Raw genomic sequence first — 24,742 nt, 5'->3', positions numbered from 1 at the left:
CCTGTCCCCCTGCTCACGCCTGGGATGATCCCAGGACAAAGGCACGTGGCCTCGTGCCCACCACCGGCCCCGCCGCCCCGCTGCGGGGGGGTTATTTATGGCTCCCAGGGCACGGGGGTGGCAGCACCATTTGGGGCCCTGCGTGGGCACCATCCCTCCTGGCCCCCAACCTGGGTGGTGGGGAGGTGCCGCTGGGCTTCGGGTCCCTCTCCTGGGTCCCTGGGTGCTGACCCCCTCAGCCCCCAAAATCTGTCCTGGGATGGGAGCGGTGGGTGGCCCTGACCTGGCTCCTGGGGCCAGCAGGACCTTGGGGACCAGCGCAAGGAGGATGCTGATCCCGGAGAATTCCTCCCCCGCGACTCCGGAATTTGCTCCTCCAGCTGCCAACAGCATCTTGTGCCTTGGTGCCAAGCACCAGCGCAGCCGGAGCCGGGCAGGGGGCTCACCTGCTGCTGGGGGGCTCATCCCCAGGTGTGGGGCTCAGCTGCTTCTGCTGCTCCCCGCTGAGCCCAACAATTTGGGCTGGGGGCTGCTGCTAAGCCCCCACTCCCAAAATAGCGCTGGGCTGAGCTCGCCCTTTTCCACGCCGCCCCCAGCTGCGGGTAAATGTCAGCCCAGGGCCACCAAAACCCCGCTGAGCCCCTGGTGGGTGCAAACTTGGGGGGGGGGTTTGCTGGGGTTTGCTGTGGTGCCACATGGACCCGGATTGATGTCCCGAGCGTGTCCCGAGGGAGCGCCGGGTGGGAGCACGGTGTCCCCGTGACGCTGGCCAGGGTGTCCCGTTGCATGGGGGGGCGGGGGGCCAGGACAATGCGGGACCCCCAGCTCGCAGACCTTTTTATAACCAGCCCAGCTGTTCTCTGGGGCCCAAATAAGGCTGCGGCCCCCCGGCCCCCCCAGGGCAGACAATGGGCCCCCAGCACAGACTTTTTGGGAAGGTGGGGAGGCGGCTCGGCCCAAGAAAGGCAAAGCCCCGGCGAGCAGGGCAGGGTTGATAAACTGGGCAGCGGGGCAGCGGGCATCATTGCTGCCCTGCCTCCCCTGCCCGCCCCGCCGCCCACCGCCCCACCGCTGGTGCCCCTGTCCCAGCCAGGATGGAGGCCATCAAGAAGAAGATGCAGATGCTGAAGCTGGACAAGGAGAACGCCCTGGACCGGGCGGAGCAGGCAGAGGCAGAGCAGAAGCAGGCGGAGGAGCGGAGCAAGCAGGTAGGGTGGGCAGCAGAAGCCCCCAGCCTGGGGATGTTTGGGGTCAGGGGGGCTTCCCCCCGTGCTGGACCGCGCTGAGCCCAGACCCAGCAGACTCTGGCAAGGGGTACAAGGGTGCGAGAGCTGCCACCGTCTCACAGCTCGGGGCTGGGGCGCAACGCCACGGGGCATCCTGAGGACTGCCCAGGGCTCAGGCCCTGCCAGCTGGTGGCCTGTGGGGCAGGGACAGACACTGTGGGGCCTGGGACAGGGCAGGAGGGATGCTGTGGGGCAGAGCTGGCACCAGGACGGGGCAGGAGGGATGCTGTGGGGCAGAGCTGGCACCAGGACGGGGCAGGAGGGATGCTGTGGGGCAGAGCTGGCACCAGGATGGGGCAGGAGGGATGCTGTGGGGCAGAGCTGGCACCAGGACGGGGCAGGAGGGATGCTGTGGGGCAGAGCTGGCACCAGGATGGGGCAGGAGGGATGCTGTGGGGCTGAGCTGGCACCAGGATGGGGTGGGAGGGATGCTGTGGGGCAGAGTTGGCACCAGGATGGGGCAGGAGGGATGCTGTGGGGCAGAGCTGGCACCAGAATGGGGTGGGAGGGATGCGGATGGGGCAGAGCTGGCACCAGGACGGGGCGGGAGGGATGCTGTGGGGCAGAGCTGGCACCAGGATGGGGCAGGAGGGATGCTGTGGGGCTGAGCTGGCACCAGGATGGGGCAGGAGGGATGCTGTGGGGCAGAGCTGGCACCAGGATGGGGCAGGAGGGATGCTGTGGGGCAGAGCTGGCCACGGGACTGGACTGTAGAGATGCTGTGGGGCAGAGCTGGCACCAGGATGGGGCAGGAGGGATGCTGTGGGGCAGAGCTGGCCCCGGGACTGGACTGTAGAGATGCTGTGGGGCAGAGCCGAGCCTGGGATGGTGCAGGCAGGGGTGTCTTGCCATGTGGGGGTCCAGAGGGGTCCCCATCTGCGGTGACTGCTGCTGCCCTTCCAGCTGGAGGATGAGCTCGCTGCCATGCAGAAGAAGCTGAAGGGGACGGAGGATGAGCTGGACAAATACTCTGAGGCCCTGAAAGATGCCCAGGAGAAGCTGGAGCTGGCAGAGAAGAAGGCAGCGGACGTACGTATGGGGGGCAGGGGGGGAGCTGCGGGAGCTGCCCTCCCTTCGTCACCCTCCTGGTGGGACCGCAGCCCTTCCCTGTGGCCTTGGGGACAGAGGAGGGTCCCTGCCAGGCTCAGCAGGCTCCTGGCAAAGCTGTGGGGGGGTCTGGGAGCAGGGAGTGCCCCCAGGAATGACACAGCCCGGGGGGGGCCACCCACGGCCACGCAGGGGACAGAGGGACGCTGGCAGGGACTGGTCCCAGCTTCTTCTTGGGCAGCGATGTCCGGGGCAGCCCGGGAGCAGGGATGGAGCAGGATGGGCTCCCCAAACCGGAGCGTGGGGACCCCCAGCTGAGGGCGGAGCAGCAGCCAGCAGCCCCTTGAGTGTGGGACACGGGGGCCACGCGTGTCCCCAGGGAACTCTGAGTCATGGTTGGCGCTGGAGGAGCCAAGCTCCAGAGGAGGAGGAGGAGGAGGAGGAGGAGGCCGCGTGGGCAGAGACAACGGCACAGCCAGCTATTGTTGGTGGCCGTTTCCAGGAAAACAATGGCGCGAGCGGTGCAGGGTTTCGCCGCCCGGCCGTGATCCCGGCCGTCCCGTGGTGCGGCGGCCAGCCAGGACCTGGCGGCCAAGGGTCGAGCAGTTGGGGCCACACTGACCTTCCCACCTGTGGGAGCCGGGAGAAAGGCTCCAGCCTCCTCTCCCTCAGCTCTGACATCCAGCCCGGAGGCAGGAGCCTTCCCCTCCCGCCGCGCCGAAGCCCCCCAAGCCCCCGCATGGCACCAAGGCTCTTCATGGCTCTTCCCAGCACGGCACGGCTCTGGCCGGGGGACCAAGGTGCCAGCGGGGGCTACCAAGCCCTCGCCGAGCCCTGGGCCGTTCGGCATCGCTGTGGCGTGGCTTGTGGCTTCATCGGGGCGAGCCCCGTCCCTCCCTCGCACCCTCCTGCTCTCCCTCTGCTCCCTGCTGCCAGCCCGCCCTCTGCAGTGGGTCCCGGTGCCCCCAGCCCCCCTGTGCAGTGGGTCCCGGTGTCCCCCCACCCCCGTGGGGCAGGTCCCGGTGTCCCCAGCCTCCCTGTGCAGTGGGTCCTGGTGTCCCCAGCCCCTCGTGGGGCAGGTCCCAGTGTCCCCCCACCTATGCAGTGGGTCCTGGTGTCCCCAGCCCCGCGTGGGGCAGGTGCCAGTGTCCCCAGCCCCCCTGTGCAGTGGGTCCTGGTGTCCCCAGCCCCGCGTGGGGCAGGTCCCAGTGTCCCCAGCCCCCCTGTGCAGTGGGTCCTGGTGTCCCCAGCCCCGCGTGGGGCAGGTCCCAGTGTCCCCCCCCCGCGGTGGACCACATTCCCAATCCCCTCACAACTCATTCATCCCTTTCCGGGCACTCAGAGCCCCCTTTTTCTGGCTCTCACCCCCCACGGTGGCTCTTGGGGCTGCCCCCGTTTCACCCCGGCTCAGGGAAGCGGGGCAGGAGGGATTTTACACCCTGGAGCCTCAGATGCAGATCCCGGCTCCTTCCAGGGTCAGGCCCGTCGGTCACCCTCATCCCTGGGGACGTGCCAGGCTGGCCGAGCGTGCCAACCCTCTGCATCCCGGCAAACGCACCGCCGGGGCACGGCTCTGCCCAGTGGCTGAGGATTTTTAAGGGGGGGGGGGGCACAGGGTGGGGGGGCAGCCCAGCGCCCTTTTCCCTTTCCGAGCGAGGGCAGTGGCAGCTCTGCTGCCGTCATGTTTTTATTGAGCTCTCGGGGTGCTCGGTGACCCCCCTGGTGCAGAGGAACGCTCTGGCGTGTGGGAATGCGACTGGGAAAGGCTGTGTGGGGAGGGGGCACAGGGGGACAGTGGCATCGGGGGGGGGGGCACAGGGGGACCATGGCACAAGGGTGGGGGGCACAGGGGGGCCATGGCATCGGGGTGGGGTGGGGGGCACAGGGGGACCATGGCACAAGGGTGGGGGGGGCACAGGGGGGCCATGGCATCGGGGTGGGGTGGGGGGCACAGGGGGGCCATGGCATCAGGGTGGGGGGCACAGGGGGGCCATGGCATCGGGGTGGGGTGGGGGGCACAGGGGGGCCATGGCATCAGGGTGGGGGGGGCACAGGGGGGCCATGGCATCAGGGTGGGGTGGGGGGCACAGGGGGACCATGGCACAAGGGTGGGGGGCACAGGGGGCCATGGCATCGGGGTGGGGTGGGGGGCACAGGGGGACCATGGCATCGGGGGGGGGGGGGCACAGGGGGACCATGGCACAAGGGTGGGGGGGCACAGGGGGACCATGGCATCGGGGGGGGGGGCACAGGGGGGCCATGGCACAAAGGGGGGGGGGGCACAGGGGGGCCATTGTAGGATGGGGCACAGGGGGGCCATGGCACAAAGGGGGGGGGGGGCACAGGGGGGCCATTGTAGGATGGGGCACAGGGGGGCCATGGCACCAGGGTGGGGGGGCACAGGGGGACCATGGCATCGAGCTGGGGGGGGGGGGTCCCAGAGGAACGTTTTCTGCCCCGAGACGGAAGAATTTCAGCGCTGGCTAAAGCCGTCGCCCGGTGGGTTTTGGCAGCCCCGTCCCCAGGCAGGAGGGTGCCCGGGGGGTCTGGGGGCTCTCCGGGGCGGGGGGGGGGGTTGGCTCAGCCCCTGGGAGCACGGTGCTGGCTGTGCCCGTGTAAGGCCCGCGGAGCTGAGGGACAGGGTGGCCTTGGAGCAGCCGCAGCCCGTGGTGCTCCCGGGGGTCCCACGGGCACCGAGGGTGGGGGGCTGGGGGTCCACATGGGGCAGGGCATGGCCACTGTGTGGGGTGGGACGTGGGAGCCTGTGTGGGGCAGGCTGCCAGGACCTGTGGGGCCAGGGACAGGCTGGCCCTTGTCCCCGTACCGTGTGGGGCAGGTCCTGGTGTCCCCACACCCACGTGGGGCAGATCTCCGTGTCCCCAGGTCCCCACGGGGCTGGCCCTGGTGTCCCCACACCCACGTGGGGCAGATCTCCGTGTCCCCAGGTCCCCACGGGGCTGGCCCTGGTGTCCCCACACCCACGTGGGGCAGATCTCCGTGTCCCCAGGTCCCCACGGGGCTGGCCCTGGTGTCCCCACACCCACGTGGGGCAGATCTCCGTGTCCCCAGGTCCCCACGGGGCTGGCCCTGGTGTCCCCACACCCACGTGGGGCAGATCTCCGTGTCCCCAGGTCCCCACGGGGCTGGCCCTGGTGTCCCCACACCCACGTGGGGCAGATCTCAGTGTCCCCAGGTCCCCACGGGGCTGGCCCTGGTGTCCCCACACCCACGTGGGGCAGATCTCAGTGTCCCCAGGTCCCCACGGGGCTGGCCCTGGTGTCCCCACACCCACGTGGGGCAGATCTCCGTGTCCCCAGGTCCCACGGGGCTGGCCCTGGTGTCCCCACACCCACGTGGGGCAGATCTCCGTGTCCCCAGGTCCCCACGGGGCTGGCCCTGGTGTCCCCACACCCACGTGGGGCAGATCTCAGTGTCCCCAGGTCCCCACGGGGCTGGCCCTGGTGTCCCCACACCCACGTGGGGCAGATCTCAGTGTCCCCAGGTCCCCACGGGGCTGGCCCTGGTGTCCCCACACCCACGTGGGGCAGATCTCCGTGTCCCCAGGTCCCCACGGGGCTGGCCCTGGTGTCCCCACACCCACGTGGGGCAGATCTCCGTGTCCCCAGGTCCCCACGGGGCTGGCCCTGGTGTCCCCACACCCACGTGGGGCAGATCTCCGTGTCCCCAGGTCCCCACGGGGCTGGCCCTGGTGTCCCCACACCCACGTGGGGCAGATCTCAGTGTCCCCAGGTCCCCACGGGGCTGGCCCTGGTGTCCCCACACCCACGTGGGGCAGATCTCCGTGTCCCCAGGTCCCCACGGGGCTGGCCCTGGTGTCCCCACACCCACGTGGGGCAGATCTCCGTGTCCCCAGGTCCCCACGGGGCTGGCCCTGGTGTCCCACACCCACGTGGGGCAGATCTCCGTGTCCCCAGGTCCCCACGGGGCTGGCCCTGGTGTCCCCCACACCCACGTGGGGCAGATCTCAGTGTCCCCAGGTCCCCACGGGGCTGGCCCTGGTGTCCCCACACCCACGTGGGGCAGATCTCCGTGTCCCCAGGTCCCCACGGGGCTGGCCCTGGTGTCCCCACACCCACGTGGGGCAGATCTCAGTGTCCCCAGGTCCCCACGGGGCTGGCCCTGGTGTCCCCACACCCACGTGGGGCAGATCTCGGTGTCCCCAGCTCCTCCTTGGGGTGGGTCCTGGTGTCCCCAGGCCCCTGTGGGTCAGATCTCCATGTCCCCCCACCTGTGTGGGGCAGATCTCAGTGTCCCCAGCCCCCCTGTGCAGTGGGTCCCGGTGTCCCCAGCCCCCGTGGGGCAGGTCCCGGTGTCCCCAGCCCCCCTGTGCAGTGGGTCCTGGTGTCCCCAGCCCCCGTGGGGCAGATCTCCGTGTCCCCAGCCCCCCTGTGCAGTGGGTCCTGGTGTCCCCAGCCCCCGTGGGGCAGGTCCCGGTGTCCCCAGCCCCCCTGTGCAGTGGGTCCCGGTGTCCCCAGCCCCCGTGGGGCAGGTCCCGGTGTCCCCAGCCCCCCTGTGCAGTGGGTCCCGGTGTCCCCAGCCCCCGTGGGGCAGGTCCCGGTGTCCCCAGCCCCCCTGTGCAGTGGGTCCCGGTGTCCCCAGCCCCCGTGGGGCAGGTCCCGGTGTCCCCAGCCCCCCTGTGCAGTGGGTCCCGGTGTCCCCAGCCCCCGTGGGGCAGGTCCCGGTGTCCCCAGCCCCCCTGTGCAGTGGGTCCCGGTGTCCCCAGCCCCCCTGTGCAGTGGGTCCCGGTGTCCCCAGCCCCCGTGGGGCAGGTCCCGGTGTCCCCAGCCCCCGTGTGCGGTGGGTCCCGGTGTCCCCCCACCGGCACAGGGCAGGCCCCGGTGCCCCCACTCCCACGCGGGCCACCCCGCCGGGCGGCTGCTCCCCGTCTCCACGGTAACGCGGGCGGAGGGGGAGGAAGTGACGTCACTTCCCGGGCGGCGGGGCCGGGGCGGCGGGTTCCGGTGTTTCGGGCGGGGCGGGCGCGGCGCGGAGCGGCGGGACGGGACGGGCCGGGAGGATGGCGGGGGCCACCACCATCGAGGCGGTGAAGCGCAAGATCCAGGTGCTGCAGCAGCAGGCGGACGATGCGGAGGAGCGGGCCGACCGCCTGCAGCGGGAGGTGGAGGCCGAGCGCCGCAACCGGGAGCAGGTACCGCCGGTGCCGCGGGCCGGGGTACGGGGCGGCCCCTCTCGCCGGTCCCCAGGGAGGGGATGCCCCGCAGCCGCCCCCCGGGGGGGGAATTTGGAGCCGGGGCGGGTGGTCCCGCGGGTGCGGCGGTGCCCGGGGGTCGCTCCCCGCCGGGTCCGCCCGCCCCCCCGGTGCTGCGTGGGCATCGGCGGGGACCCGGGCTCGGTCTCCGCGGACCGGCGCCACCTCAGCCCGCAGCCGCCTGGGCCCCGGGCCGGTCCCTCCCTTCCGGGTGTCCCCGCCGCGTGTCCCTGGGGGGGTCGCTGGGGTCCCCCTGCCCCCAAGCGGGGCGCCTGGCCCGGTGCTGTGCGGGGCCGGCGGATCCTTGTGTTATCGTTACCCGAGGCAGCCCGGAGCTGCAGGCGGCTGGTGGGGGTGGGCGCTCGGTGCCCGGGGGGGTGGTCCCGGGGTGCCGGGGGGGGAGGGGAGGCCCCCGGCCATCTTGTCTGGCCCCGCGCTGCGAGCACCGAGGTGCGAGTAGCCCCGGCGTGTGCTGGTAAAATGGCAGTGACGGCCCATCCCGCCCCGGGCTCGGCATCCCGCCCGCATCCCGGCCATCCCGGTACCGGCAGCCCCGGGAGCGAGCTGGGGGCTGCGAGCGAGGGAAGGGGCAACGGCGGCAGCGTCCGACCCGGCGAGCGGGGCCGGATGGGGCGGCCCGGGGCAGGTCCCCGCGGGTGGCGGCTCGGCCGTGACTTTGCTGCTGATTCGCTTTAAAATGGGACGCTGAGGCTGCTCCAGCCCGCTGCCCGGGGGGGCCGTGCCCCGGGGGGGGTCCCGCCCGTGGCGGAGGGAGGGGAGCTGGTGCCCGTGGGGGGGTCCTGGGTCCTGTCGCCCCGGGGCGGGGGGGGGGGGGGGGGGGCTGGTGCCCCCGGGTGGGTCCTGCATGTTGGGGGGGGGGCTGGTGCCCCAGGGTGGGTCCTGCCCGTGGGGGGGGGCTGGTGCCCGTGGGGGGCTGGTGCCCGTGGGGGGGGGGCAGGCTGGTGCCCCCGGGTGGGTCCTGCCCGTGGGGGTGTCCTGCCCCCCCGTGGGGGGGTGGGTGGTGTGGTGCCCGGGGGGGGGGGGGTGTCCTGTCTGTTGGGGCTGCCGGCCCATGGGGGGGGGTCCTGCCGGCCCGTGGGGGTCCTGCCGGTGGGGGCTGGTGGCAGAAGCTGCCGGGCAGTGGGACGAGGCCACTCCCAGACCTCAGCTGGGCTCTTCGCAGCCACATAAGGAATTCTCATGGAGTAGCGGCGTTGTCATGGGAAACGTGCGTGTTTCTCCCAGCCAACCAGTGGTCCCAGTGTGGTAACCAGTGCTCCCAGTGTGGTGGTGTCTTGCGTTCACCCTGTGGCCTGGCCCTTGGGATCTGTGGGACCTGGGGAAGCCACGGTGAGCCTGGAGGGCCGAGGGGAGCTCGGTAGCTCCCCGACTCGGGGCAGCCTTCCCGAAGGATGCACGGAGTAACGGGAACACGCTGGCTGGAAGCGTCACCCCAGCGCTCTGGGGAAGCCCGACGGCTTCAGCTGCAGCCAGAGAGGAGGAGCAGAAAGGGAGGTGTGAGGACCCTTCCGCAGAGGGGGGCAGGCAGTCCCTTAAAAGCAAGGGTTGGTTGTTGTTTTTTGGGGTGGATAAGCGCTGCCTTGCAGGATGTCCGGGCGAAACGATGCGGTTCAGAGGGTCAGGAAACAGAGGCTGCCTCCATCCTGTGGGAGGAGGCTCTCCACCTTGACAGCTCATTGCCTCTGCCAGGCCAAAGACGCCTATCGAGCCGTCTCTTTCCCAGTTCTGCTTATCGTCTGGGTTCGTTCCTCTTCCAGCAGACCACATCCTCCTCGGAGGAAGGTGCTGGTGGGGCTGGCTCCGGGGCAGCCTGCTGCAGCGCCGCCACCTTCCAGCACCGAAGCGTGGGGGCTTTCCCCGGGGAAGAGCAGGGCGTGCGGGCATGGGAGCTGCTCTTCAACTTGGGTTTTCACAACCTAGTCTTGATGCTGCGAGGGGGGAAAAACTTGGACAGCCCCTCCCGGGAGCTGAACATGATTTGTGTTGGGCTCTGCTCTAACACTGGCTTCTTTCATCACCCTGCTCCTCCCTCCTTGGGCATGGTTGCAAGCGGCGTGTCCTTGCAGGCTGCTTTGTTACGAGTCGCTGGGGTATTTCGTATATGCTTGGCATGTGCCTGCGCACGGGTCCCTGCAGAAGATGACAGTGCTGCCCTGAAATGGCTGCAGCCCTGTCCATCCTTGTGCCGGTGCGGTTATCCCGTTGGAGATGAGGATTCTGGGTTCCCCTTGGGTGGCTGGCGTTGGGGGTTGGTGCACCCAAACCGCCTGGGCTTCCCCTGGGCCGGGGTTGATGCGGACTGGGCTGGGAGCAGATGCCTGGTGGTCGATAGCAGTGCTGCTCTAACAGGCCGGGCTGTGGGGGTGTACGATGGCTTCTGATCTCTGCTGCTTCGGTAAAGCCTCGGTCACTTTTGTGGTCGCGCTTCTGGCGAATGCACGGTGCCTGCGGGCTTTCGGCGATTCGGCCGGCTCCTGGCACGGACGACTGAGCTGAGGTGGCTGGTGGCGTGTGGCTGCGGCTGGGAACAGCCTCCTCAACTCTCTCAGGACTGGGTGCTGAGGCTTTTGCTCTTTCTCTGGGTTATTAGTGAATCGCAGGGAGGAAGGAAGCTCTCCGGGGCTCGAGCCGCTGGGCTTGCGGCCACTACAGCCATCGGCTGGGGCTGGCGCCGTCGAAAGCCTGGCCTGCCAGTGCCCTGACACAGTCTGGCAAACCTCTCGAGCTGTTCATCTTCCTCACGTTGCTGATGAGAGGGCTGGTTTCAAGCAATGCCCGTGTCCAGATCACAGGAGTAAAGTGACTTTGTGCTAAACGGTAGCTGTCCCAGAGCTCTGGTGTGGTGGGTAAACAGGACTGTGATTGATGGCCTGGCAGGGTTACAGCAGCTGCAGAGAAGACCCATTAGCAGCGTAAGTCATCTACTTAATGTTTATGGCTTAAACTGTCACGTCAGCTCAAGCTGACGGGCGAGAAACCTGCAGGATGACTGCTGCACGGACAAAGCTTGTGTGAAATGTTGCGAGGCGTAACGTGCATGCGAGCAAGCATATGGGAGTGCAGCCTCTGTAAGAAAGTGGATAAAGCACCGGGGCTTTGTTTTGGCTTCCCATGTGCTGCTGGTGACCTGAAGGCAGACCTCAGCTGCCCTGCGCTAACTGCTAAACCTGCCGCAGACTGAGTTGCCCTCATCTGCTCCCTCTAGGCTGAGGCAGAAGTGGCGTCTTTGAATCGCCGTATCCAGCTGGTAGAGGAGGAGTTAGACCGAGCCCAGGAGCGCCTTGCCACAGCTCTGCAGAAGCTGGAGGAGGCAGAGAAGGCCGCAGATGAAAGCGAAAGGTGAGCAAGGGCTGCTGCTCTCACTCCGTCAAACATCTCGGACATGTTCCTCACCGAGGGCTTGGTGCCGTCAACCTCTTGGGCTTCCTGGAGGGTGGGAAGTAGATACCACATCAAGGCTGGATGTGGGAGTCGGTACCAGTTGCGGAGCAACTCAAACAATGCTGTTGGCCTTAAGTGAGTATCTTGGAACCTGAGGCTAAGGAGCACGTAGGCGCTGTGCGCTGCTGTGCCTCCCCGCCTTCAAGGGAGGAGAAGTAAGTGGGTTCTGGAACACCCTTGACTCATGAAGGTGGCTGCTGGTGGGGAAGCCTCTCTTCCCGCTGCCTCTGCCAGCATCCTTCCTTCTGGCAGCTGTCCCCTGACCCGGCGGTGTGATTCATTGGGGCGCAGTCCACTTCCAGCTGGCTGGTGTGCTTCACTGGTGCACACGCCGTAGTGAGCAGCCTGACCCAGCTGATGTCCTGCCATAAAGATGGACTTGGCTCTTCCTGCGGTCCAGCCTGGAAAATGCTTGGAAAGACAGCCTGGCTTGTTCTTCTCAGCAGCAGCGCGTTTCCCTTGTTCCAGGAGCGCAATGAGCTGCTGGAGTAACGCTCCAAGGAACAGTTAATTCTGAGCAATCGAGGTCGCTGTGTTTGCATCAGCCCAGCGGTGTCTGCCTTCCTGTGCTACCCTCTGCACTTGGAGGTGTTGTGGCTCATAAGGAAGCAGCGTGGTCCTGGGGGAGCACTGGTAATGCTCTGAAACCCATTACACCACCGGTTTGTACGGGATTGTTTTATACATCTCCCCTCCCTGTGCTTTCTTTTGGGCAGAGGCATGAAAGTCATTGAAAACAGAGCTCTGAAAGATGAGGAGAAGATGGAGCTGCAGGAGATCCAGCTCAAGGAAGCCAAACACATTGCAGAGGAGGCGGATAGGAAGTATGAGGAGGTGAGACCCTTGGATGCTCTACAGCTGATCCGGGCCAGGAGAGGCGGCTCCTCTTCCTGCTGACAGGGCTTTCCTGGGCAAAGCTGGGGGGAGAGCCTGGCTCTCAGTGGGGCTACATCAGTGCTCCCCTTAGCCAAAAGGTTCTGGCAGCTCCGGTGACTCCTGCAGGCATTGCCTTTCCTGCCTTGCACGGCCTGCAAGTACAAAATCATCTTTCGTCCTCTTAACTCAGATTCTCCTTTCCAGGTTGCTCGGAAACTGGTGATCATAGAGGGAGATCTGGAGCGTACTGAAGAGAGAGCTGAGCTTGCAGAGTCGTGAGTAATCTGCTTGCACGTAACTGGCATCTACCTTTGCATGGGAACTAACACAGCATTTCTAACCTTGTTACACAAGGCCTGGAGCACAGGGTAGGTTTAGATTCTCAGATGGAAGAGTTGGAACCACTCTCTTGCTTGGCATGGGATTGGGTCCGTCGAGGATGTGGAGTTTGCAACGAGGTGATTTGCCTTGGAGTGGAGATGTTCTGCCCCTTTGCACGGAGGGACTCCCCGGTTAGCGAGGCCGGATAATCCTTTTCCACTCGGTATTCACCAGCACTGCTTTTGTACGTACGGTCACAAGGTCCTTACACGTTGCTACGGGGCACGTGAGTGCACAACGCTTGTGCTGAAGTGGCGGAGGCCTCCTGGGCTGGGAGCTGAGTGGCATGCGGGAGGTCCGAGGGCAGAACTGTGCCTCTTAAAATATTCACAGCAACCGCTACAGACTTCTGCACTGCTGAGTCACAAGCTGGACTTCATCTGCTCTGAGCAGGCACAAATTGTGGCATTTGGGCTCCTTCCACGTGTCCGGATGCTTTAGCTGATCTTTGAGGAGCTGCTCAGGGCCTTGTCTAACAAAGTTAGCGTGTATGCAGCAGTAGCACTGTGCTTCCTGCCTGGACATGCATGTCATGACCATGACTTTTTTGTGTTTTTCCCCCTACTCCCTTTTTTTGCTCTGCGGTGTTGTGTTATTGGTGCTCCTTTTGACCCTTGCCCCCACCTGGCTTGTGCCATCGTGTGACCGTCACTAACAGTCGTTGCCGGGACCTGCAGGAGCAGATCAGAGTGATGGACCAGAACTTGAAGTGTCTGTCTGTTGCCGAAGAAAAGGTACTAACCTTTCCCTTCTCAAACCATTAAACCAGAACTCTTGTGGTGGTCTTGCTACGCTTCTTCCCTCAGCTTAACTGCGTCTTTCTCTCTCCTGGAATGTTCTGTCCTCTGCCCGTCAATATTCTGGTCTGAGTGGTGGTGGCTGTCCATCTGTCCGTCAGAACAGCTTCCCTCCTTACAGCAATCTAAACATGCATTTTCTACTTGAAGACTCCAGGTCCAGCAGAAATCTGTGTCCACATCTCAGCTGCTCAGCTCAGTGCCCTGCGCATGTGCTGGCAGAACGCTTCAAATATATGAACTTGGAGGCAGGAAGGGAACTTGCTTTCTGCACAAGTGCCTCAAAGCAGGGTCCCATCCAGTCTGATCGCAGACTGACTCCTAAAGAACTTCTGGGGCTTCCCTGCACGTGAATTCACTTCTTGTCTCTCCTGTCTTTCCCTCCCGCTTCTTCTTTTCCTTTTTCTCCCCCCCTTTCTTTACGAAACCCCACAGTAAGTGTTCCGAGCTGGAGGAAGAGCTGAAGAATGTCACCAACAATCTCAAGTCTCTTGAGGCTCAGGCTGAGAAGGTAGGGCTGCTTGTCCAAGGGCCAGAAACATTTGTTTTATGAGGAGGGTGTGTGACAGCAGAGCACCCACTGGGATGGAAATGATGCAACCACAGCCTTAAGCGAGCGAGGAGAGCTGCGTTTGCTCTCCCGGGAGAGCTAACGGATTTCAGTGCAGGGCTGATGTTGGCTGTAGGAGCTGGGAGTGCGGGAAGCCTGGCTGCCCTTCCCTGCCTTGGGGCAGGCTCAGTCACCCAAGATGTTTATGCTGCTGGGGTGAGAATTTTTCTGCGCCCAAGTCTGTGTTCCGTGCGTGATGTGGGATTTGCTGCCTGACCCAGTTCTGTTGGACTAGGGTTACGGACGTGAGCGACTCCCAGCTGGAAGTTTCTGTGGGCATGTGCGCTGCAGTGAGGAGTTTGTCTCCCTCTGTAGCTGTGGGCTCTCTGGAGTGGGAGGTACTTAGGGCTGCTGGTTGCTGACTCCTCTCATTTTCCACAGTACTCTCAAAAAGAGGATAAATATGAGGAAGAGATCAAGATCCTGACTGATAAACTCAAAGAGGTGAGCGACTATGCTGGGATAGCCCAGCTGGGTGAGCTGGCCTCAGCTTGACTGGGGAGAGACCCGGAGGGTGGGAGGCTTCGTGCCTTCGGGCTGATGATGCCTCTGTAGTCCTTCGCTGTGTCCCAGAGCTGCTGTACTAACTGGCTTGCTTCTGTCTGGCAGGCGGAGACCCGTGCTGAATTCGCTGAACGGTCTGTAGCCAAGCTGGAGAAGACTATTGATGATTTGGAAGGTACATGCTGGGGCTGGGAAGCCAAAGAATATGTGGTGAGGAGTGGGGAGCTGAGGAAGATTGTCTCCCAGATAGCTGAGGAGTGGAGGCACCGCTCTGCTCCTCAGTACTTGGAGCATGACCTAATTCAGCCTCCAAGGTGAGGCTGCCTCCCGGCTCAAGAGTTGTGCCCCGTGTATCTCCTTTGAAAACGGTTCCCTGGCTGCGCTGTGGCAGGTCTCAAGCTCTCGATCCAAACACCTTGCCGTATCTGGCTGGTAGTGCCAGATAGTGCGGCTGGTGTATCTTGGTCGTGATGTCCTCAGGAATGTAACTGGCTTCCTACGCTCCAGCTTAACCCAATTTAAGGAGCGGCATAGGAGGGAAGCAGCTGAATCCAACACAGGAATTGGTTACAACAACGTATTTCCATGCAGAATGTCACGTGTGTGGCTGGTTGCTGCAGACAGCCTTGCTGCAAGTCAGCCACAGTAGTCAGTGAGTCTTGAAACAGCCCCCATGAAGACTCAGGCTCCCCAGTATCAGTCCTGGTTCAAGATTAAATCACTAGAAACCCCATCCGTGCAGTGCGGTGGTCAGCCTGTGCCAAGGATGGGTTCCTTTCTTCTTCCAGTTCCTGGTTTCACAGTCCTTCAGGAGCACTCCTGAGGCCAGCCATTGCAGAATCCTACCTTTCCCCAAGCCACAGAAGGAGAAAGTTCCAGTTGCCTCCCTTAAATCTGGGGCTGTGGCAGGAGTGGTGGTGCTGGTACACCAGAACTCTTACAGGCCTCCTGCCTTGACCACAGCATGTGCCTTTGTGGTTTCTTAGTGCCAGGTCTTGGAGATTCAAAGCCACATCCTTCTGTCTGGAGTCACTCAGGAGGTTTTTTTATCTAGAAATAGCAATGGTGTCAGCTGAGCTGTTCCAGAACCGCAGCCAAGAAGCAATCTGAGCCATCTCATGATCCAGGGCAAGCTTTTTTTTTTGTTTGGAACTGCAAAACCTTCTCCAAATCCCTGCATGCTCCCCTTGAAACATGTTGATTGAGAGTTGGCTCTGGTCTCCAGCCTTGCTGCTGAAGTGACCTAGTTTATGACAACTGACAAAGTTCTCTGGGCTCTCTGAAGCTGTTAACAGCATAACCAGCTGTACTGTAGCCTAGGCAGCCAGAGCTGGGGGGAGTTTGTGCCAGCCCTGTGCAGTGCTGAAGGAGTGCGTCAGGATGAGTGTCAGGACGTCAGGATGAGTGTCAGGACGGCCTCCTCCCCTGAAGGTGGGTGATCTGGCTGTCTGCTCCATTATCTGATGGAGAACAGGGGTGTGCCTCGTCTGTTCGGCTCACCCTGCCTAGCTGTGTGCTACGGAACGGGAATTCCCTCTGATGCCCAGGACTATTACGGGGCTGACTTCTCCCAAGCCGGTTTTTGTATTGAGACTGAAGGTGAGAACAAAGCACCTCAATTGATCTGCGCCCGCCTTGGGCGTATTAAGCTTCTCACTAGGTGGATGGAGTTGCCCTTCCCTGCTGCTCCTCCTGTCAGTGGTTCTTGCTGACCTAGCTGGGCAGCCTGTTTTCACAAGCTGATGTGGTTCTTGGCTCTTCTCCCCGTAGAGCTGCCTTGTAATCCTGGAAGGCACTTGCTGGTCAGACTGTCCTCGGGCTGTTTGAACCCTCCCGTTCGTTGTTGGGAGCTAATACGGAGTCGTGATGGCTCCACATCTAACTTCATTTTCTTCTGTTGGTGAAGCCCATACTGCTTTTCCTGCCCCAGGGTGCTGGAAGAACTCCTCTGCCTTCCCTCATTGTTTCCCTTTTGTTCTCCTCCTAAACCTCTTCTAGATGAGCTCTATGCCCAGAAACTGAAGTACAAAGCAATTAGTGAGGAACTGGACCACGCCCTGAATGACATGACTTCCATGTAAATATGAGCTGGCTGGTGTTCGCCTCTCGCTTCAGCAGGCTAGACCGCCAGAGCTTGCTTGGTTTGCTGTGATTTTCATAGTTGGAGAATCGATGGCGCTGTGTCTAGGTTACTTCTACAGATCTCTGCCTCGAGGATTGCAGAGGCTTCCCTGCAGCATGCTGTACTCTAACTCTAGGTCCTTGTGATCCGCATGTGTAACACCAAGCGCTGTGCTGGCCTGAAAGGGTTCCGACTTGAACTCTTGAGTGCAATTCCCAGTCCCACTGGGAAAGGCTTCCTAAGGTAATGTGGCTTAGTTGCCTGCTGGAGCCACTGAGCCATGGTCTTGTGATTCCTCCTGGAAGAGGCTGTGGAGAGCGCTCGAGTGGGTGCCTTAGGAATTGCCATAACAGGCTTGAGATGGGCTGGATCATGAACCACAGATCTGTGGAAGTAGCTGAACTCGTATGTTTCTGCAACTTTGCTCCTCGGCTTTCTGTTCAGGTTTGCAGTGGGTCCGGCTAACAGCTGCTCTGCACAGTCCTTAGCACTAACCAAGGAGAGGCCAGTACTTGCACCGTAGAGGAAGAGCCTTAACGCTCGTGTCCAAAAGCTCCCTAAGCCAAGTTTGCTGTGCACAAGCACTAAGCTTCTCTAAAAATCAGTGTCTCCTTCTGTCTCACACAGATAAGCCTTGCGATTCCAAACTCCACTTTGGATTTGCCTTTCTGCTTGGTGGCTTGTTCTGCATCTGCACCCTGCATTCACGCTCTCGTCATCTCGCTCTGAATTCCAGTACCTTTTTCCAGTTACTGTGCACAGGGCATCCCTGGGAACGAGTGCTGTAAAGACACTGAAGCTTGACAGCAGCAGCAGCCCCCCAGTTATGCTGCACTTGCTCCTAAACAAAGCTCCCTCTGTTTGACCCGATGTGCCAGACACTGCTGTGCTCTGAGGGGCTGCCCTTTCAATGTCTGGGTGTAGCTGGGAGTATGTTGTTCTTATCTGCATATCTTGCGTAGAGCCATAAAGCTCCTTTTGTATTTCTCTTGCTTGAGCATGATGTCACCTTTTTTAAGGAAAACAATTCTCGTATCAATTGAATGGAACGGCTGGTGCTTTTGAGAAATGGGTTTCTAGTGACCACTGGCTGCTTTAGAGTAACTGTTTCAATGTTGCCTTCAAACCAGTGTAACCCTCATCCTCCTTGGTGGAATACACAGACTTCATTAATGTGCCGGATTTTTCTCTTTGGGTGCCTTACCGGCTGCTGGATGTGAATTGCAGCTCTGCGAGTGGTGCCTCGGCATGCAGCGTGCTCCGTAGGGTTAAACGGGAGCTGGGGGCGGGGGGGGGGGGGGCGGGGGGCGGTTGTAGCAGGAAACCCTTGAGCTGTGCCTGCTGCAGCCTGGCTGAAGTCACTCCTCACACCTGCCTGCTCTGTGGTGTTCACTGGGGTGGCTTTCCAAACGCTGGTTTGCAGTGGGAAGTCGCCACGCCTGATAGTCACTAGGTCACCAGCAGGGTGTGAAAGCTAATAAATATCAAGCGAGCTCTGGCTGGTTTCCAGTTGGACGGGACTGGTTGGGTGTGAGGTGCTGCCTGTGCCTGGGGTGGGAAGTGGGGGGCGAGGGGGGATGTGTGGCCCCTTGTTTTGGGAATGAAGCATGGCTGTGGGCGTCTGAGCCAGGGAATCCGTGTTGTGCAGAGCTTCCCTCCCTGTGCGGGGGCTGAGGGTGACGGGATCCTCCTGGGAGTGCGGCATGGAGCGTTACACCGAGCACTGCTGCGGGCTGTGAGCACTCCGTGTGTCTCCCCACTGGTCAGGGTTTGTTCCTGGTTGCTCTGGTATCATAAACACTGATCAGCCTTTTGTAACTGTGTGCTGCCTTGTGCGGTGGCTTGTCAAATACTTTTTCCTTTCTGGGTTGGTTCATCTGCCACAGTGCCCGAAGAGCCCTTCACGAACAGAATTTTGATGAAATGGGACACCTCCCGTGGTTTCCTCAGGTTTGTGTCACTCCATTCTCCCCACAAATGGCACTAGCAGCAAGGATAGTCCAGACACGCTGAACTGCCCCAGCCTGTTCTCGCTGTCTTCTGTGTCAGGGCTGTCAGCTTTCTGCTGGCTCTGGGCGGGGAAGGAAGGAGCATTCCCGAAAGGAATTTCAAAGGGTAATAGCTTGGAAAGCTCTGGCAGATGGTGGTCTGACTCTCCTGGGGTATGGGGCAATGACTGTGCCCTGTAAGCACAAAGCGAGAACCCGTAACTCCTCAGTAACCAAACCTGCAGCTGGAGCAGGGGGGGTGGATCTTGCACGAGTGGGCAGGGCTTCTGGCACAAGCATCCAGGTCTGTGGATGCTGCCAGCCCAGCATTGAGTTGTCAGCTCTAACCGGGTGGGAGGTGGCACCTTCCCCTTGTGAAATGGCTTCTCTCCTCCTGGGGAGGTCCTGTCAGCTGTGGGTTTATTACTGACCTCCAGGAGCTGGTGGCTCTGCTGTTGCACAGTGATGTTGCAAGTGATGTTATCGATGGCTGGGCTGTGGCAGGCCCTTTCCCCGCTTATCCTGATGGAACTCCGTGCTGGGTGGTAGATGGAAGGGTGGGTGGGTGATGCAACTTCTGCCCTGGGAGGTTTGGAGAGGTTTCTGGTCTGACTGGATTGCTAGGCTTGTGCAGGCTGGTTACCGTGAGCCGGGCTGTTGGCTCAGGAGCACTGCAAGTGCTGATGAGTTGACCAGGAGGCATGGGTCCTGGAGCTCCCCGGGTTGCGAGGACAGCTGGTAAGGCTGCCCTGTGGGCTGGGTGGAGAAGTGAGCAGGCCAAACACTGGAGCTAGCCCTAGCATACCCGGGCAAGCATTCCATGTTGAGGAGCTGTTCCTGAGGTCTGTGAAGGGTCACGCTAATTATTACCGTCAGTCTGCTCCCTCACGTGGCTGGGTCCATCAGATCCCTGTCCACAAGCAGTAAAACGCTTGCTTGAAGGCTGTGAGCCGCTGCACCAGCCTACAGTCACTGGTACTTCTGACTGCAGTTCACTCCCATCCTGTGCTGCTCTGGAGACCCAGGACCAGCCCTGATCACCTGGTTGGGGCTGGAGACTGGCATCGAGGTGCCTAGCCCACCTGCTCAGAGCCAGCACGGAGGCCAGAGCAGCAGCAGCAGTAGCTGATGTGCAAGGTCGGCTCTGGTGTAGGTCAGGATGGGGCGTACCCGTCCCCTGTCCCACAGCCTCCCTCAGCCTTTGGTTAGATTGCAGTGGGTCAGAAATTGTTGGCTGTTGCTTGGTCCCTTGGTGACATTGAAGAAGGGACAATGAAGCAGTGTTACTACCCTTTGTCCTGCAGTGTGAGGTGCAGCTTGAGCAGGTGTCGAGGGCTGAGAGGAGCTGAGGATGGCTGGTAAAGGTGAGCTCCCCTCCTTGTGCGGCCATCACGCTGGTGGGACCGGGCTGAAGCTCTGGAGAGGGCGACGTGCTTTGGCTGCTCCATGTGAACAGCTTGACCTGGTGTCCTGAATCTTTACCTGGCCAGGTCCTGTTGAAAGGCAGAATATTCCGATGTTAAAAGCAATGAGGATGGTGTAGAGACCCTTCAGAGGGTGAGATTCCTAGGGACCTTGTAGTAGAAGGATTTGAGAAGAAGCCCAAGGCCAGCAAGAATTGCTGAGCTTTGTGCTTGCTCTTCAGGCAGAGGCAGCACACTGTGCATATTGCTACAGTTTGTGATTAGTTCTGCCAGGCTGGGAGCTGTCATATAAGCATTTTTTGCTGCCTGGAATTCCCCCAAAATGCAGGAATTGGAGTTGTCAGACCAGAAGGACCCTGCCCGTGTAGATGGGCAGAGATAGATGATGAACTGGCTCTCTGAGGTGGCTGGTTGTGGCTGACAGGTGGCCCTACAGCCCTGAGAGGTGACCCGTCCTGGGAGAAGATCAGACTGGTTCTCCCTTTCACTGGAGGTGCTGAGGAGCACGTGGTTGGTACCATCCCTGGGGACAAGCGTGGTCACTAGAGCCCTGTGAGGCTGTAAGGACAGGGACCAGATGGGAGGCGGAGGCTGGCGGATGCGGGTAGTTGCTGTGGGGCAGATGTAAAAGAGCAGCTGTGCTTCAGAACTTCTGTCCTGAACCTGAAGCAGATCCTGCCTTCAGTTCTGGTCTAGATGTGGTGGGTTGTTAGTGTGGCACAAAGGCATGTCCTTGCAGGAGTGTCCTCTGGGTCAGGTATGAGGTGCTGTCATTCCCAGTTCTGGTAACCATGGCCTACTGTTAAAAATCCCATCAATCGCACCGCTGCGTGGTGTGGCTCGTGCTGGAAGGCGCTTCTGGTTCAGCTGTGCTAGGACCACTTCTTTCTACAAAGTGCTCCACAGGCTTAAAGCACATCCCGTGTCTCTCTCCTTGCCTGGGGACAGCCCAGCCTCCAGGCTCCTCTTCTGGTGTTCTCTTCCTTTCTTTGCCTTTGCAAGTCCTTGGCAGTGCTTCCATTTCTGCCCATACTTGGTTTCCTCTGTCATCTTCCTGAGCTGAAATGCAAGTTGTAAGACAAACTTTTGTTCTCCTCACCTTCATCCGTGTAATAGCCTAGACTCGATCCTCAGAGGCACGCATTACGGAGACAGCTTATTTGATGTGCTCGTCTGGGTACTCTACTAACCTTCCCTTTCTCTCTTTTTCTCTCTTCCTCTTGTTTCCCCTAATCCTGTTGCTGCTGCAGAGCGCCTGTACAGCCAGCTTGAGAAAAACCGCCTGCTCTCTAACGAGCTGAAGTTAACGCTGCATGATCTGTGTGACTGAGAAGGGGGCCCACTAATTAACGAGCTTATTGCGACCACCAGTGCTGTGGACCACAGTGAAATCTGATCATTCTTAAGACTGGCAGACTTGCAAATTTTATGCAATTGCTGCTATTTAATGGGGCATTTGAATTTATCCTCTAATTTATTTAAGAGTTTTTTGTTGGGTTATTTTTTTTTTTATAAAGGTAACCTCTATTCTTGGTGAAGTAACCCTCAGACTTGGCTGTTTTTTGAGCAGTCTTGTTCACTTATCCAGGGGGTCCCACCTGGCTCCTCCATGGGACCAGAATGGCTGCACCCACCGAGAGAGGGGCGGGCTGAAATTAGGCTTGTGTCTGCTAAAAGATGCCTGTCAAGTGCTATGACTTAATTTACTGTTAGCTGAATGACTGTAGGATTTCCTGCTGCATGGAATGATGGCTTCTAACAATAAATGACTGACCTCGTGGTCTCTAAGACACTGCACACCTGTAGTACTTTCCTATGTAGTTGAGTCCTAACCTCTAGAAGGTTTCGGGAAAGCGCTTGTTCCTGGGATCTGACTCCAGTGCAGCTGCAGAGCCCCAGAACAGGTTGGGAAAGCACACGGACATCTGGAAAGCAAGTCCCGAAATCCACAGCATGAAGCTGTGTCTTGAGTGCCTGCAGGGAATCTTTCGAACACTGCTGTTGCTAGTGCTCTAGGAAGGCTGCTTCTCTCTCTGTGGGCAGTTTCTGACGCTGGGGAGGTTGGGGAGCGGCTTTGACAAACTACCTGTACCTAAAGGACATCTTTCTACAGCCTGTCTGGCCGGTGTCCCAGCGTGTGGATCTCTTCAGTGATAAGGGTGGGCTCACCTTTGGAGTGAAGCCTACCTAGAGCGCTAGTTGCTGATCTGAGCTCTCCTGCCTTAAGGAACATGTGAGAATCAACTGTGCAGCTGCCTGTAGTCTTGGGCAGAATTGCAGCACCCTCGCTCCTACTCGCTCCTTGTCTGCCCCTCACTTGAAAACAGCCTTTTCCCTGCTGTCCTTGAGGCATGGTTGTCTGCTCCCTGCTGCTAGGTAGTTGGTGACCGGCTTGGCGTCTCTGTCCTGTGCTGGGGGGAAGGGGGGTGGGGGTGGGGGGCACAACCAGCTGTAATCGCAGGGGGTGATTTCTCAGCGTGTTTCCCCTCCGCGTTGCTCTTGGGTGCCTTGCTGGGCCACGGGGGTCTGCTGTCTAGAAGTGTTGAAGCCCTGAGGAAAGCTAGCTGCAGTCGGAGGTGCCTGCATGCACAACACTGCCTAGAGCACTGGCTAAAAGTACATCGTGACGGTGCCGCCGGGGAGCACTGGCAATGCGAGAGGGCTACAAACGAGCCAGGTAACTTCAGAGCTTCTAGCTGCACCCAGCCAGGTACCCCCGGTCTGAGGACTCGCTGCGGCAGCGTGCTGGGAAAGGGGGGCTAGCGCGAGCTTTCTTTGGCCAAGGTTTCTCGGTTGTCTCGAAGCTGCCTTGTAACTCTTGCCTCTTGCTTCCTGCCAGATAAACTGAAATCCACCAAAGAGGAGCATCTCTGCACGCAAAGAATGCTGGACCAGACCCTGCTAGACCTGAACGAGATGTAATGGATCCCTGCCACTGCCTCTGCCACACGATGCCCGGGGGGGCGGCCCAGCCGCTGCTGACCTCTAACCCTTGGGGACCAGAGTTTACTTTCTGTTGCCAACTTGACCAAACACAAATCTCCTTTGCCTCAGGGTTAAAGGCCATCAGGTTGGGCAGAGCTTCAAACAGCATTATTAAGGGAAGCAAACAATGCAATAATGTTTGGGGAGCATGTTTGAGATGTATACATTTTGTAACTACCTTTTTTTTTTATTTTTTTTTTTTTTTGTAGCAACCATTGTAAACATTCCAAATAACTCGTGAGGCTGGTGAGCTACACTTCAAAGCTCTTGGCTTTAAAATTCGGTATTAACCTTCTGTTAATCAGCTCTGGGCCACCCTGCTTTGGCAGGAGAGGAAAAGAGGGTGTGATGGTTCTGGCTGTGGGCCACTGAATCAGAGTAGCCAGGCTAGGGACGGAAGCCCATTGGGAAAACTTCCCTTCCAGGAGCCGTTTGCCAAAAGAGCAGTTCAGTTTCTCAGCTTTAAGGTAACTCTGTGTTGTGGAGAAGCCACTTGGGTGAAAGGTGACTGTTTTCGTTCGTGGGGTTTTTTTATTGTTTTCTTTTTTTTTAAAAGCCAAGCCTGTCATCTGAACAATTAGACCTTCACAGGGCTTGTTTCCCTTCCCCCCTGCACTGTTGGCCACTTCATTTCCTTAATGGGCTTAGAGAAGCCGCAGCCCCTCTAACCCATTGCTACCCAGGGGCTGAATTTGCCTTCGAAGTGCTGAGGCACCAAGCTTTATTGCTCATCGTTGGGTTACACTTAACAGCTTAAGTACAACAGCCTTGTTTTTCTTGGAGTTTTTTCTGCCTACAGTGAGGGAGGGAACAGAGGCCTTCCCTCCTGGCCAGGAGTGCTCTTAGTGTCTTAAATAAGGTACAAGCCATCTTGCTGTGCATTGCTGATGTGTAGTTGTTGTGAAGCCTGAGTGTGGAGATGTGTCAAGCTCGCGGCGTGTAGCTTGTGGTTTGAGCATGCTGCTTGGTTGTAGCAGTTTTAGGGGCCGATCCGGAGAAAAGAACCCTATCAAGTGTTTTGATACTAAATTGAAAAATTGTCCTGTTGTCTTTTGAAATAAAAACCAATCCCTCCACGCTGCTTGTCTGGCTGCAGAGCTTTACTGTGTGCGATCTGGACCTGCAGGGGACGAGGGTGGCTCTGGAGACTGGGGCCTGGGGCTGTCCCCTCGGGGGCAGGGGGAGACTGGGGATTTGGGGGTAAGGCCAGGCTGGCCTGCCTCTTCCTGGGCCTGGGCCTGGGCCTGTCCCTCGAGGTAGGGGACCTGGGGGTAAGGCCAGGCTGGCCTGCTTCTTCCCAGTCTGTGCCCATCCCTCAGGGAGGGGACAGGGGGATAAATCCAGTCTGGCTTGCTTCTTCCCAGGCCTGTCCCTCAGGGGGGAGATCGGGGGCAGGGGGGTAGGTCCGGGCTGGCCTGCTTCTTCCCAGGCCTGTCCTTGCCCCTCAGAGGGGAGATGGGGACGGTAAGGCCAGGCTGTCTTGCTTCTTCCTAGGCCTGTGCCTGTCCCTCAGAGGGGGGATCGGAGGATGATAAGGGCAGGCCGGTCAGCTTCTACCCAGGATGAGGGCACGAAAGCGGGTCAGGGTGGCTCAGCTTCCCCCCCTGCCACCCTGCCCTTCCCCTCAGCCCCTCGGGGGAGCGGCAGGCGGCGCATGCGCGGGAGGCGGGAAGCACGCGGGAGGCGGGAAACGCGCGCGCCGGAGCTTGGCGCCGTCGTGGTTGTGGTGTGAGGGGCTGAGGGGGGCTCGGGCGGCTGCCGCCCTCCTCCTCGTCTGCCTCCTCCTCCTCCTTCTTATTCTCCTCCTGCTCTTGGTGGTGCCCCTCCTCGCCTTTACGTTAGATGTGCCCCGAGCGCTGCTGCCCTGTGTTTGGGAGGCGCGGGTTCCCTTAGAGCCGGCGGCTGGCAGGGCTGTTAGCCCTGGTGAGCGGGCAGTGGTGGGGAAGCTGTTGCTTCTCGGGGAAACGGGGGGTGTTGAGGGGAGGAAAAAAAGGCTGTGGGGAGTGGTGGAGGTGGGAACCCTCTGGGAA

The 24,742-nt window shown here is 60.7% G+C and overlaps 1 protein-coding gene across 23 annotated transcripts; it reads left to right on the top strand.

Moving 5' to 3' along the window:
* The first annotated feature begins 693 nt into the window (after window positions 1-693).
* Window positions 694-23,788, top strand: TPM3 (tropomyosin 3). Of its 23 annotated transcripts, none has more exons than XM_037371049.1 (11): window positions 1,033-1,208; window positions 2,190-2,315; window positions 10,790-10,923; window positions 11,742-11,859; window positions 12,106-12,176; window positions 13,515-13,590; window positions 14,071-14,133; window positions 14,299-14,368; window positions 16,192-16,270; window positions 18,202-18,265; window positions 21,841-21,918. In XM_037371049.1, exons 1-11 carry the CDS (start codon window positions 1,095-1,097, stop codon window positions 21,916-21,918), a joined length of 993 nt encoding a protein of 330 aa, XP_037226946.1. In that variant the 5' UTR covers window positions 1,033-1,094. The 23 variants fall into 23 exon arrangements, 22 of the variants coding, with proteins under 22 accessions (XP_037226932.1, XP_037226936.1, XP_037226935.1 ...); XR_005101529.1 differs by lacking the exon at window positions 18,202-18,265 and adding an exon at window positions 22,567-23,788 and having other exon boundaries at window positions 1,094-1,208; window positions 21,841-21,960; XM_037371035.1 differs by lacking the exon at window positions 21,841-21,918 and having other exon boundaries at window positions 694-1,208; window positions 18,202-20,971.
* Window positions 23,789-24,742: the final 954 nt, after the last annotated feature.

The sequence above is a fragment of the Falco rusticolus genome, chromosome 19 (genome assembly GCF_015220075.1).
Source record: "Falco rusticolus isolate bFalRus1 chromosome 19, bFalRus1.pri, whole genome shotgun sequence".
Classification (NCBI taxonomy): domain Eukaryota; kingdom Metazoa; phylum Chordata; class Aves; order Falconiformes; family Falconidae; genus Falco; species Falco rusticolus.
Note: the sequence above shows the minus strand (reverse complement) of the source record. Positions and strands in the feature narration are given on the sequence as shown.